This window comes from Lagopus leucura, unplaced genomic scaffold, assembly GCF_019238085.1.
Source record: "Lagopus leucura isolate 7727_CA_CO unplaced genomic scaffold, USGS_WTPT01 Super-Scaffold_739, whole genome shotgun sequence".
NCBI classification, from domain to species: Eukaryota; Metazoa; Chordata; class Aves; order Galliformes; family Phasianidae; genus Lagopus; species Lagopus leucura.
Window position 1 is genome coordinate 10,531,862 of NW_024962255.1, and position 14,426 is coordinate 10,546,287.

The 14,426-nt window shown below is 45.7% G+C and overlaps 1 protein-coding gene across 11 annotated transcripts in view; it reads left to right on the forward strand.

Annotated features, from left to right (window-relative positions):
- The window catches only part of COL13A1 (collagen type XIII alpha 1 chain), an 83,482-nt gene that overhangs the window by 24,139 nt on the left and 44,917 nt on the right, over nt 1–14,426 (forward strand). For all 11 annotated transcript variants that reach the window (XM_042862758.1, XM_042862760.1, XM_042862766.1 and 8 more), the window contains exons 3-10: nt 591–598; nt 3,224–3,250; nt 4,797–4,832; nt 5,356–5,382; nt 8,019–8,069; nt 11,555–11,590; nt 13,062–13,088; nt 13,575–13,601. In XM_042862758.1, the coding sequence (XP_042718692.1) occupies nt 591–598; nt 3,224–3,250; nt 4,797–4,832; nt 5,356–5,382; nt 8,019–8,069; nt 11,555–11,590; nt 13,062–13,088; nt 13,575–13,601 (239 nt within the window). The remainder of the gene's footprint in view (nt 1–590; nt 599–3,223; nt 3,251–4,796; nt 4,833–5,355; nt 5,383–8,018; nt 8,070–11,554; nt 11,591–13,061; nt 13,089–13,574; nt 13,602–14,426) is intronic.

The following is a 14,426-nucleotide window of genomic DNA, read 5'->3' on the forward strand; positions in this document are numbered from 1 at the left end:
AGATTGCCTCCTATGGGAAGAGGCAAAAGCAAAAGAGAAGATGAGCTTGTACTATGGAGAAAAGGCACCCAATGTGTTCAGTCACATTGTCACAATGTGTTATAGTTTTCCTCATGAACCTCTGCGGGTTTGCTGATGGCAGATGAGTGGGCATCTTAGCAACACAGGGGCTCTCACCTTCCCAGGTTTAACTTTCTTGACTCTGATGGGCAGGTGGGATGTGAGGGGGAGTTCTGCATGTAATAAGTCCCCCACGCTTAGCAGTGTCACACTCAAGGAGGAGACCCCTGTGTGCCAAGGGACCAACAACGAGTGTACAGCCTGACTTACAGCCTTCCCAACATGGTGCTTTCTGGAGCTGCCCTGTACTTGTGGTGACTGGCAAGCAATGCTGCTAATTGTGTGAATATCTTAATTAAGGACCAAGGAGGTGGTTGGAAGTGCATCACAAAGTGGGAGCAACATGAGTATCAGCCCAAAAAGGCAGTAATAACATATTTAATTAGCCATCCTCCTTAGGATTTATTGCATTAAAAATTAATTCCTGGGGTTTTTTTTTTCGTTTTTTTTTTTTTCTTTCTCTATTTCAGGTCCACCTGTAAGTACTGAAACTCTATGGTGTACAAGCTACTGACATGGTTTGTGGGGCATGAACTGGCAGTCTCCAGTCTGTGGTGTCCACCTTGGGATCTCACAAACAGCAAGTACTGTGGGTGCTCAGGACCTGTGTTGGGATGGAGTTGTTCTTTGCTATGTCACAACTTCTGAGGGTGAGACAAAGGGATTGCAGGGCTGGGGACAAAGCAAATGCGAGGGCTCAGAAATCTGTGCGTTAGCACTTGGCCCCACATACCCCAGGGGGATCAGCTGCATGTGCTTCACATGCATTGGATGCCACACGCTGAACCAGACATGTTTGTGAAAAACGGAAAGACAGATCGCAAACACATGGTGCAAGCTGAGCTGTAGGGACTTGCTTGCTGCTATCACCCAGGCTTGCTGAACTGCTGGGCCTTCAAGTGTAGCTGGGTAGCTATCAATTTCAGAGGGAGAAGTGTGTTGACAGCTTCCTTTTCAAATGTTAGCTAATGCAAAACCTCAGCGCAGATGATTTAGGCTGCAGGAAAACAGCTAGGTTATTGCAGAAGTTTTCTTACAGCTATTAAGAGACCCGCAGTGAATCAGAAGAAGTAATGCAAGGAATGAGGCCATGTATTGACATCTCACAGGATTATAAAGAAACGTTATATTGTCTCTAGCACAGTCCTTCCAGAGGAAATGGCTTATATTCATGTACAATGGAGTAACTATACTTGGTTTGTATGAAGGAATATGAGAAGTTAAACATACGGTAGTCATCTTTTGTCTGTTCTTGCAAAAATGTCTTAAACAGTTTGCAGATGACGTTCCGAGGAGAAGTAGTTGCTGCACAACCTATTTTCCCCTTTCATCAAGTCAAAAATGCTGTGGACTGGATTCCCACAGATATGTGAGCACAGTCCCTTTTAATGGCAGCAATCTTCCAAAAAGTTGCACCTTCCACGCCAGAAGGTCTGAAAGTATTTTACAGCTGGAAGCCCTGATCCACGCAAACCTTCAGCAGTCATTTATCCCAGGGACTTTCAGGGCTGGCCACTGAAGTGAATGTATTTCAGCATTAGATTTGGGTTACAGGGAAGAGATCACGACTCTGGAGGGAGCTGCCCCAGGCAGGCGCATACTGATGCTAAAAGGATGTGGCACAAAACTAGTAGTGATGTTGGCATTTATATTATTGCCGTTAGAAACAGGAAAGAAAGCAATAGGTCAGTGCAGACATCTCCTGGAGAGCAGTCTGTGCTTTTGCAGGGTGAGGAGGACGCACAGCCCAGGCTTTCTTTGCAACAAAAAGGGCTAGAAATTTAATATCATAATGAAAGATTGAAGTCTGGCAGAAATGCGTGGGACCACCAGAGAAGTGCTGACAATATATGCTACTGTATCCTGGCTTCCTGTGACCCCTGAACCTGTCTCCACATGCAGACTTCTAGGACGGGCCGTGAGGAGCGTGACAGCCAATGGAAATAACGAGAGGAAGTCAGGCAGACCGAGCATCGTTAGCCAAAGTGGAATTTGTCCTGAGCTAACAGCACCTTTGTCTCACTCAGAAGCTCTGGGTTTCCAAGAGGCTGGCAAGCGAGACTGGTTCAACTGCTGTGAGCAGAAGCTCATGGCTAAAGAGATGAGCAGAGTCCTCTATGTTACCATGGGAAATATTTATTCCCACTTATTTCTTATTATTAAAATCTGATGAAAACTCATGCTTATGAACAACAGACAGGGGCTCCTGCCTGGCTGTCTGTCACACATGTATGTCAGTCTAGATAGCGACCCTGAAGCACTGATGACCTCACACCTCTCTCCCGGATTTCTTTCCCAGCTTGCAAAAGGCAACGTGTGCGGTGGTAGGGCTGAGCCCCTGGTGCTGATGTTGGCTGAGCATGGGAATGGACAGAAATCCACTTTAGAAATGCACTGAGCCCAGCTTGTAGTCTTGGTCAATTAGGGGAAAAGCTGAGGAAAGGATGAACAACAGCCCCAGGAGCAAAAGGAGCCTTTACACTCTCCTCTTGCCCAACAGATGCTCCCGTTGTTGTCCTTGATGTCAGCCAAGGCTTTGGTGAAGGCAAGGGCAACCCGCAGTCATGCAAGAAATTTGGTGAGATTGGGACTGAAATGGGCGAAGGAAGGAAGGAAATGATGAAATCGTGCAATAGTACTGAGGTTCCCGGACTCTTTTGCTGTCTGGACCACATCCGAAGGAAAAGATCCTCTCGTGGATGTTTTCCCTCCCATTTCTGAACATGCAACATTTCTGTGGCAACTGCAGCAATTCCATACATGAAAAATTAATATTTAGCAGATGGAAACTAAGGAAGAAAGTCAGAGCCCTGTAATTAGCTTGTTCTCCATGGACTTGCAGATACCTTCAGAGTCTATGCAGGCAGCGAGCTGTGGGTAGAGCCACGCTGAAAGGAGAGAACGTTTTACAAACAGGTGATTAGGAAACCAAAGCAATCAGAGCTCATGGTCAACAAGCTGTGGAGAGATTTTTAACTATTCTGTTTCCTAAATCCTTACATATGATTTCTTTATATCAAGCCTTCCCTTTGGATTGTCAAGCTAACTTTGATTTTTTATTTTTTTTTTAATTTTTTTTGTGTGTGCATGTATTGTGTTTCAGGGCACTACAGGAAGACCAGGACTTCCGGTAAGTACTTCATTCTTTCTTCTTTTGTTCTCTCTTTCTGTCTTGCCATACATTCATCGATAGACCTCCAAGATTTATTAAGCTGTGAGAAGGTAGCAATCTCACATAGATTCCTAATGTGGAAAAATAGCATATTGCCAACAGGTCATGGCTCCTAACAGCATAGGAACAACAAGAGCTTTGTGGCACCAAAATGGCAATGTAGTCCTTATGAACCCTCCTACATTTGGGATACACTGCTTCTGAAGAAGCCTTTTTTACCTTGAAGTGGTGCACTGTGCTATTTTCTCACTGATGGGCTTGGTAATTGCAACAGGATTTACAAGCCCTACATGAAATTCTGCAAATGTGAAAGTCCATGGTAACCGTATCTGCATCTGAGATGGTTGTGAGTAAGGAAGGAGCACAGATTTTGGGATCACAGCAGCTTGCTTTCCTGGTGGTGGTTCTTTTATGATGCACAAAGAAACCTCTGCATGTTCATACACATTGGAAGTGGACAAGGCACAAAGAAGTGACAGCAGTGGGTTCAGTGTCTCCAGCTGCTGAAACTAAAAATCTAGGTTTGTGTCTAGGGAAGCAGCTGGGTGAAAAAGAACACAAGGAAATCACAGACATTGCTGGAAATGGAACTGGAAGGTTATTGTTGTGTCATTTTTACAAAACAGAACAAAAATTACATGCTTATTGAAGCCATAGCAGCTGATTACTAAAAGGATCTTTGTGACTGTCTTCCATATCTGCCCAGAGCTGAGTTTTGGCAACCAGGAATGCAGAAAGGGCTGATATTCACTTTTTAAAAAATGTATGAGGTAGAAATCTGCCTTGTGGGTAAGTGGCTGAGGAAAATTGCCACTGGTCTTGTGGTATATGTGTTCATATGTTTATAAGGCTCTGTTCAGTGTCACCTGACCCAAAGTCATTCCCTAAACTGCTGTAGGATTGTTCACACCCTGACAATTCACTGAGTAGTATCTCAAAGGGGTAGAGGACACTGAACACAGCCATTCATATGTCTTCTTCCAGACATACTTTTTCCTGTGTCAGCTTGTTTTCCCACATTTTTTTTCTTGCTTCTGGACAGGAGCATACTTTTAAGTCCAAGCGTGATAACTCTATAAATAAACAGCTTACTCTAGACATTACTTGAGTGAAGAAAGAGAAAAAATGTGACACTTGACTACTGCATGAAGCTGGTTCCCAAGACCTGAATTTTGTGAAGTGGAGGAAATTGGAATTAGATTTGGTTAGCTTGAAAAAATCTCTTGCCTTCCTTTTTCTGCCTAAATAATTATGTTATTTCTGTCGTGAGATGATCTGGCTTGCCTTGCACTCAGGCAAACTGGTGACTTACACAGATTCTTAAAGGCAGGTTGGGGTCCCCACAGACATAGTTTCTCTATAACTTGCTCTCTTCCTCTCTCAAAATTCCTGGATGCTTGCATTGCAGCACTTAGCTGCATCTGTGGCACAGCTCATTTGTGCAGTTTTATGACCTTGCTTTTGGCCGGTTTCCAATTGCCTCTGGTTTTGTCTTCATTGCCAGGGAGACAAAGGCGCAATGGGGATTCCTGGACGGCCGGTAAGTCGAGACCTCTAGCGTGTTCCTTGTCCTCCCTCTCCTCTTTGAACCCTGAGATATCAGAGTACTTCCAGGCTGAATCTGGGGTGGTGTGAGCATGAGGAGAGCCACCCTCTCCAAGACCCACACCTGAGGAGGTTGCAATGGGGTAGTCAGCCCTATAAACCGCATACATGCGAAGGATGTTACCTTCCATTCTGCTAACCACGGGCTTGCTAACGTGCTCCCCTGCCCACTGCCTACTGCTGCCCTTTCCAAATAACCCTGCCCAAACAAGGGGGCCATGCCCTGCCTGGCTGAGCACTGCATTCTAGGACTGCTTTCCACTCAGGCAACCTGAGATAAGGATGGGAACGAGGGCTGGGGTGGGGACTGTGGCTGCCCCTCTCATTCCAACCCTGCAGCCCGGGTTTTGGGGCAGGGGAGTGTGCCCTTACCGCTGACGCCTGTGTTTGTGTCTCTTTCTCTTTCTCTCTCCCCTGCACCCTCTTGCATGTGGCTGCGATGGGTACAACTGACCCAGGGACTAAAAGGGCAACCTGGAGAGAAGGTGAGTTGGCTCCTTGCAGCCTTTAGTATCTCTGGCTGCCCTCCTGGAGGGCCAGCCTAAACACCTTAGCTGCAGCCCTGGCCACTGCAGCCGACTTTGGGTTTCCACACCCTGGGGTGCCTGCTCTCCCCCAGCAGGGTAAGTTTATCTCCCACATTCCTCCCAGGCCACTCAGCCTCCAAAAAAGCTGTGTTTCTTGTTTATGACAATTTACTAACAGTGTATGAGTTGGCAGGCACATGCAAGGCTCCCCTCGAGGCTTCCTGGGTGTTAACCACTGAGTTTCTTCTATGCTGGCAGCACCGCTTGCCCTAATCACCCTTGCAGTTCCTCTCTGCCTCTTGGGTCAGCACAATTTCTGCTGTGAGCCACAGCAAGGAAAATGGGATGGCATGCTCCTGTTTCTGACATGGTGGGACTTGGCATCCACAAGAATAGCGATGATGTGCATTTGAGGTGTGTGAATAACTGGGAATCTGCAGCCAGAAGCAGTGAGTTATAGAAACTAGGAAAGAGATGAATATTCACCTAGTAGGGGAATCGTGTGTGGGGCATCACCATACCAGAGCCATTTGCTCCTTTTCATGGAAGATAGAAAAATGCAGCAAGAAAGAGTGAGTTAGGATGGAGAATCTCTCTCCTTGCTTTCAGGCTTCTGCTTGTTCATTGGAGCCTATAAATATTATCTAACAGACCAAGATTTCACTCTTAATTGCTCGTACTTCCCTAAAGCCCTCTGTGAGGTCCTTGGCAGTCCTAGCTTGGTTTTGCAGAGAGTTCTGTTGCTTGCAGGCTGCATGGTTTATGGGATGCTCCATCCAACGGCTGCCCTGCCCTGGGCACTTCTGGAGCAGCCTCTCAGGGATACACAGTGCTTTCTAAAGACACAGTGTTTCCTGCCCGTTGCACATCGTGGGTGGCTAGGAGCTGAAGAGCGCCTGTTTGCTTTTCCAGGAAGGGATTTGCTGTTTTCATCCTCATCCCATCTGAGCTGATATGCACACAAACGAGGCTCTTCCCCAGTGCAGTCAGGAAGCAGCTGACCAGCTGCCCGTGCCTCCCATTTTCCCGGAGCTCGCCATATCCCTTTTTCTTTTGTCTCTGGTGCAGAATGTGTGAGAGGCTTCCTGGATATGCAGGTTATCTTGAACTGTGGGAAGGAGACAGCTCAGCTGTTGTTCTGGCAACTGTTAATTGTGGGTCTCTTATCAGCTGCCTGTTACTGACTTAAGGACTTGTTTCCATGTCCACTTAGTGCAGTTCACGCTTTGAAAGAGAAAAAGCCTTGGGCAAATTGTGCTGCACTTTCACCAGCAGCTTTGAGATTGTCAGTCAAGCAGATAGAGCCCATAGACCTGGCTGGTCCTGGCTCTGGGTGGGCTCTCAGCGCCTGCTGCAAGAATGAAGGCAGCCTGTGCCACTACTGATCCAGCCCTTGCATTGGGATCTACAGGGCATATGTGGTGTGGGGGACTATTGCTACTGGGACCTCTGCACTGAGCCCTAACTGGGCTGGAAATCGACACCAAAGTCTCCAGCACTTCTTGCGGTGCAGCTTGATGTAGGAGAGGCAAGATCTCAAGTATTTCTGTATTGGTTTTCAGGTACTAGAATGGTCTCAGAATTGATGTTTGTCTTAGGATCTAGCCCAAACTGAATCAGTGTGATACATCATTAATTATACTGCTTGTCTCCATGGCAGACCCAGTTTCTTCCAAAAAACCACAGTTGAGCAAGCCTTTTATTTTCTGTATTCCCCCTTCTCCGCTCTGAACACACACTTTATACTGTGCAGCATGTGATGCTGCTTCAACATCAAGTTATTTAATTTAGACCTAAACTTTTCCATTCTTGCCCAGTCATTAAGTCTCAATTGACCTATTCATAGAATAGCTAGCTTTGCAGTCAAAAAACATGGCCAGTTCATGTAATCTTAGTCCGTAAGAGAGAACATGGTCTTTGGTATGGAGCTCTCTAGCCAGTGTTTCCATACTGCCTACAAAGGATGTTCTTAGAAATGATCACCAGAGAGTATTCAGAATCTGTGGGGTTTTCTTAGGTAATTTTTCCCCACATGTTTTGCCTGTTTGCAGAAGACAATATACAACATATGCAACGTATTCTTTGCTTTACAAAAGATATACAGGATGGGCAGAAAGCAGTCACTAAAATGTAGCTGTGTCTGGGGAGGAATGTGGAAAGTGCTTACAAAGTTCCAAACTGTGGGTGTGGTGGGACCAGGGACTGAGGGTGAGCATTAGCAATGGAAATTACGGAAAAACATTAGTGTTCTCTGAAGTTGAAGTCTGACCAGACATATTCTGGCAGCAACAGGGGTTTCAGGCAGTCTTTCACATTTGCAAGGGGGCAGAGCCTGTGTTTTGCCAACAAGTGTTTTACACATTTATAATTTTACTTGCTGCACAGCTTCTATTTTTTTTGTTGTGTATAGATAGTCCCAAATGACATTTCTCCTCCCAGAGTGAGCTGGGGGAGGCCAGAATGGCAGCTGCCGCATGAGTCCTGACATTCTTATACCTTGAGCAGCCTCATTAAATCTCAGTCTTGATGGAAATGTCATTTTCATTGTATTTTCACCTTTTCTCACCCCTTTTCCTTTCCCTGTCTCTCTGCAGGGCGCTCCAGGAGAAGCAGGCATGTCTATCATTGGGCCCCGTGGTCCACCCGTGAGTGACTTTACTCTCTATTTTTGACTGATTCAGGATGTGGGCAAGTTACAGGGAAACAAACATTTAGGAGGGGCAGCAAGACAGCATCAGCTGGAGAGAGCAAAACCCCTGTATAATGTGGTTCCCATGTTGAGCCAGGCTTGGTTTTATACCGCTATTATATACTATGTATAATGAAATTACAGCTCATACTTCAGAACAGACAAAGAAGCCTCGTCTTACAAGGAAACTATAGTCCTGTATTTGAAAGGAAAAAAACATATTTCCTTCTTGCAACAGGACCACTCCTGTTTTTGAGGAGAACGTGCTATTAGCCTGGCTGATTTCAGCCTTTGGTTTCATTAGCGAAGGACAAGCCCCCCTAATTTTGCAGAAGAGCAGGATCAGAGCTAAGCTGGTGACAAGAGAACTCACAAAGATGGATAGATCAGAGTTGTCCAGAGGTCCCTGTCAGTACCCAAAGCCTTGGAAACTCTTTGCCAGTGTAGATACTGAAATCTTGAAAACCCCTTTGCTGACTGGGGAGCAGAGGAAAGGCAAGGGAGGATTTTGCACCCCACTCCAGCAAAAGCAAGAAGTCAGCCAGACAAAACTTCTTGCAAGTGTAGGGTGAGAAAAAAGCAGGCCGGCACAGTATTAAGGGCTGGAACACTTAAGTGCCCTAAACACTGGATGTTTCTTGCTCTGCACTTCAGCCATCAAGCCTCTGCTTTTGTGCAGATGCAGCCAGTCCTCCTCACTCCATCCCTGTGCAGCCTTCTCTGGAGATTTCCATGAGAAAAGACCCAGGGACTTAATTCTCTCCCTCCCTCTGCGCACTTCCGATTTTGATTAACCTGTGAAGAGCACTGTCCTTGACCTGCCAAGAGGATGGGCTGCTGGCGACTTTTGTTTCACAGCAGAGGTCAAGTGAGAGAGACCTAGGCAGCACGAATGCTTGGCTACATCTGGCTTTCCAATTAGCTTTCCAAAAGAAGAGTTTCTAATAAGTAACAGCTTTGTGGGCTCCCAGGCCCACCTGCGTGGCACACTGCAGTTTGAGAAGCGACAGATCTGAAGCAAAAGAATTTCCTTAAGCATTTGTTACACAACAGATCAGCCCTGGTCACTTGGCCAGGTGAGGAGGGTGGGCTGATGGGTTCCTCCATGCTAATCTCTGAGAAAAGCCACCCAAGTGCCACAAGCAGTTTTTGGAGGGTAAGGGCTGCATGTTTCTTCTGTTTCTCTCAAGCTGTAGCTCTCAGCCTAGTATGAAACAGCAACAGGAGAGAAAACCTGGTGGTCCTCATCGATGTAGGACCTGCAAATGTAGCTGGGCACTGCTCTTTCCCTGAAGAACATGTGCCTAGTCTGCAAGACAGACTTAATGTCTCTTTCAGTGCAGCCTCATTGCCTTTGCTGCCATTTGGGAAAGCACAGAACATGTTGAACCTCAAAAAACAAAAACAAAAAAAAAAAAAAAAAAAAAAAAAACCCTAAAACCAGAAAACTTAGATGGCAAGTGATTTTTAAGAGGAGTTTTTGCCTACCCCAGCTCCCCGCTTCTCTCCCATAGCCCTTGCGAAGATGATCCCATTTCCAGGGGAGCTGGTGGTAGGTCAGAAGGATGGCTGAGCACCGAAGACAAACACAGGAACCCCAGCCAAGGGGCCACTTGGGAAGATGTGGGATGAGAAATAGTTTCCAGATTTTCATTTGAAGGTTAAAGCTTTTGCTCAGAGCTGCTTAACTCCTGGCCAGAGAGGGACAGTATGCCGATAGTGGCAGAAACAGATGATCTCCATGATTTGGCAGCTCCCGGGATTACATACTTCATAGGATCAGCATCTTAAAAAGAAGACAAGGAAAAACAGCTACCCAACAAAAACAGACTCTTGGAATCACTCACTGTGAACTGTTGTTTTGGCCTGATACTGTGCAAATCACTATGCCGTCCTCCAAGGAGAAAGAGGCAGCAGTCTGCAGCCTAGAGAGGAAGCCAAATTGCACCATTTCCAGATTTTCTCCTTAATTCTTTTTTTAGCACTTCTTGTCTGGGGAGACTTCCAGCAGGGAGCCAGAATTAATGAATTGTGGCTAGGCTCTACTTGATTTTCGCCTTTTCAGAAAGCAGTGGTGGACAAATTCTTTAATTTATAGCTGATCTTCCCTCCTGGTCACTGGCCAATGGGACCAGGTGGTTTTATATATATCTTGCAATGCAAAGCAAAGTTGACCAAGTTCAACTTAGTGAAACTAAGAAAACAATGCAAACGTAATCAGGTCCTGCTAGCACTGTGTATAAAAACAACTGTTTGGTGCAAGTCCAGGCACTCTATGGTAGGGGCAGCCCTCAAGTTGTGCAAAGAGGTTATTTATCCCCATCCTCAGCAGGACTGAATCCCCACTGAGCCTCTCTGCAGGGGCAGGGAGGCTGGAAGAGATGCAATCTGAAGATCTTACTTCTCCTGGTGATGAGGCTATGAGCTCTGTCCCAAGGGGACTGCGTTGCTTTGCTATGGCAAACCTCATCAGCGCCTTGAAGCCGGGCCAACCTGTACCGTTCTTTCCCTTCCTCTGGATTGCTCTGGTTAAGGTGAAAAAGCAAACTCTTTCTTATACCCAGGTCTTTCCTAGGAGACAAAACACACAATAATGATCCTCAAGTAAACTGGTATCTTTACTAGATGCCCAAAGACCTAGGGTATCTGCGTCTTGGGATGTCACAGAAGAATTATGCGAAGAACCATTTTTTCTTTTTCTTCTTTCTTTCTTTCTGCCCCCTCCTCTCACCCACCCCAGTGTGTTCAAGTGAGTAATGAAGAAACTATTAAATATATTGCAAGTCAGTGTGTTTACTATAACTATTCTCAAAGTGGTAGCCAGCCCTGGCTAACCAGGAAAAGGCAAAGGTAAAGGACTTGGTGCTCACATTCCTTATAACACCACTCCTTTTTCTCTTAGCTCTTAGATGGGAAAAAGCAGGCAAAGAGAAAAATCGTACCTTGGCCAGAATTATTTGTGAGGAAAATGAATGCTCTGGGACAAGACACAGGGGAGGGAGGAGACGAGGAATGGCTGTATTTAGACACCAGTGACCTGCAAGGTTTGTCTTGCGCAGAGCAGCATCCTGCATTAAACGCCTCCGTTTTATGGCAGCAAGAATTGCCATAAAATGAGCTCAGCCTCTGGAACATACTCCAAATGGCTCATGTATGGGCTAGGGACACCCACTTAATTAATGGAGAAACTTCAAGGAAACTGCTTGCAGTCCAAACTGGACCTGCTCCAGCATTTTCCTGGCCCTGTATAAATTGGAGTGGGAATGTGAGATTTCCCCTTCTTCCCCAGTCGCATTCTCCTTGGAGGTCTTGGGTAACTCCTTGGAGAGCCGTAGGATAAATGGGCACAGGCTAGAGAAAAGGTTTCATAGACAGAACTTAGGGTCCATAGGAATCCCTTTCGGTTCCTCTAAACTGCTGTCTCTGTTTCATCTTTTCCAGGGACAGCCTGGAACAAGAGGTTTTCCTGGATTCCCGGTAAGTGTAACTGCTAGATTGATGAGGTACGTGTGTGTGGTATTACTAAGCAGTGTCATTAGTGCTTGCTGTACCTTATCATCTGTCTGATGCCAAGGATCTGATCTGATGCTCCTGGAAAAAGTAATTTTTTCTTCATTTGCTTTCTTCTTTTGTTTTTCTTTTGTTTTTTTTTCTTTTTTCTTTTTTTTTTTTTATTTTAAGTGATGCTTAGGGGGGGAAAAAAACACACCAAACTAACCATAGTATGCCAAAAGGAAATTAATTTAAAAAAAAAAAAGAAAAACATAAGTGTTCAAATAACATAGTTGAAGCCCAATCTGTTTAGTAAAAGAGAACCATTCTGAGAAAATACTCCCCAAGCAAAGAAAATAGTCTGGGTACGTGAAATTCCAACTTTAGTCGAACTTTTAGGTGATTCTGTAGTAGCAATGAGCATCTGTAATCCAAACAGGGCTCTGTGTGATGGAATACAGGTGGGAACTGGGTTGAACACCATGGTCATGCCAGAGCAAAAGGGCAAAAAGCATAAGAATGTAGGGGGGATTTTTCTCCAATGTGAAGTTACAGATGGGTAAGGGAATGAGAAACAAGCCTAAAAGAGGACAAAGCACATTTCATTTCAGCTTTACAGTTGCTGACAATGCTCTGTGGAGCATCAAGGCTGCTGAAAAACTCAAACGGTTGCTATTTATTCTTATGCACTTCTCCTGGACAGCTAGGAAGCCTAAGGCAAACACAAACAGCCCTGGCGCCCTGGCTCCTGCCGAGCAGCTGAAGCTGCTGAAGCTGCTGCTCCAGGACACACGATGTGCCAGAGCAGGTCTTCAGAGGAAGGAAGCTCTTGCCTGGAAAACAGGAGGAATTGGCCACCTCTGAGCCAATCTGACTCCGCAGCTCTGCCCTTTGTGAGAAGGGGGGCTGTGATCTGCCCTGAGGCTGAAGAGAAGCAGATCTCTCCTGGCCCTTGTGGTCTTTGGCTTTTGGAGCAGCAGAGAACAAATCAGCCCAGCTCATGAGAAAGTGTTGAGTGGGATGGTGCTCCATGGGGCCTGTTTTTCATCATATCGTACCTTCAAAATGCTGCTGAGCTCTATGTCACTTTTTCCCTGGGACACTTCTCTTATACTATCGTTTGCAAAAATTCCTCTTTTCCCAATGGTCTTTTGAAATCCGAATCTCCAGATAACTGTGCTGATTTTCAATTAATTGATGAGATGCTGCAAAATTTGAAATGCTGAGGGTTTTTTTTTCCTGCAAATTGCCAATGGATAATCTCTCCTGCTTTGCTGCTGAAATGGGCTGACAGTGAGAAGGTCCCTGCAGAAGCAATCAGGAAGCTTGGGTGGTACCCATCTCTGCAGTTTTGTGGCACATAGTTTTTGCTGGGGCAGGTGGACAGATGCTCAGGTGAAAGCATTTCTCATTTTTTCTCCCCCTTTTGTTTTTTTTTGTTTTTGTTTTCTTTCAGGGTCCTATTGGCTTGGATGGCAAACCGGTAAGCAAACAGTCTCTCTGGAGGCTTTGTGCCCTGCCACCTGCCAGGTCCCACTCTCCTACCAGCCTGCATGCTACAGAGTATGTTTTTAAGAGGATTATTTTGCAGTGTCATGCGCATGCATGGATTAAATGAAAATCAGAAGGTTGGTAGGCAGGTGGATGCCACAAATGCCTTGGGGGAGTTGCAGGTGGTAAGAGATTAGGGAGAGCGAGCGTGGCTGCTTCCTTTCCAGGCAAATCTCTGAACCAGCACCTCACAAGGGCAGCAGCCAACCTGCTGCAGGGAAAACCTCAGTGTTTTGGGTGTTGGGGAACAATGTAGTGTTAGTTATATGAGCAAAGCTGCACATGTGTGGCGTTGTATCTCTCTTGAGAAATAATAGTGGCTGTGAGTACCTCTCAAGGCAAAGGGTAAGCAGGTAAAGCAAATATCTTTTAGAGGTTGCAGTGGCTGAAGCTGAGGGATGTTTTCTTTCTTTCGCAGGGTTATCCTGGACAGAAGGGAGAGATGGTAATAACAACAACAAAAATTATATATGCTAGTGGTTGATGGATTGGTTTGAAATGGCATTGCCTCTCAGCTGGAAATAAGCTTGTAGGCAGACTAGTGGTCCTAGCTTCAGCTAACGGCCCGGCTACGTACCTAATTCTGTAACTTCATTGCAGTGTGGAGATGCATGCCTGTAATCTTTACATTATGGCTATCAGATTCATCATGTCACAACAGCAACTCTGTAGTTATGCATGGGATATGTTTTCCTCACAGTTAGCAATTATGTTCTTTAAATATACTCTGGGAGCTGACATTTTTTGTGGTTGGCCTCATAGCAGAAGTGAAAGTTTTTGAAAACCCATCTGGTGGCTTTCAACTTACCTAACAAAAAAAAAAGTGTATTATTTGTTTGAATGCTTTTCTTTCCCCTCTTGAAGGTCTGTTACATTTGTGCATCATACCAAAATGCTTTCATTTGGGAATGATAAACTTGGGTTATTCTTCATGGGAACCCAAGTGTGATCTTGTTTCTCTCAACTTCTTGGATGATGAAATCCCCAAACATGAGCACACCAAAGTAGCAGCTCTGTAGTCAGCTTTGCTCAGTGAACTGCTGGATGTTTTCTTCTGCAAATTCTGTTTCTGGAGCCCAAGAGTCAGTGTAGCCCTCTGGCAAGCACATGTTGAAGATCCCCATCCCTGCTCCCTGGAAGAGGGTGAGCTGCCATCCCTCAGTTGCACAACCCTAGCTCAGGCTTCAGTCCTGGCTGCTGCATGTTCGATCTCATTGCATCTGCCAAGGAGACATGCTGGCAGCTGAGATCCAGGCAACAATGAGGGTGT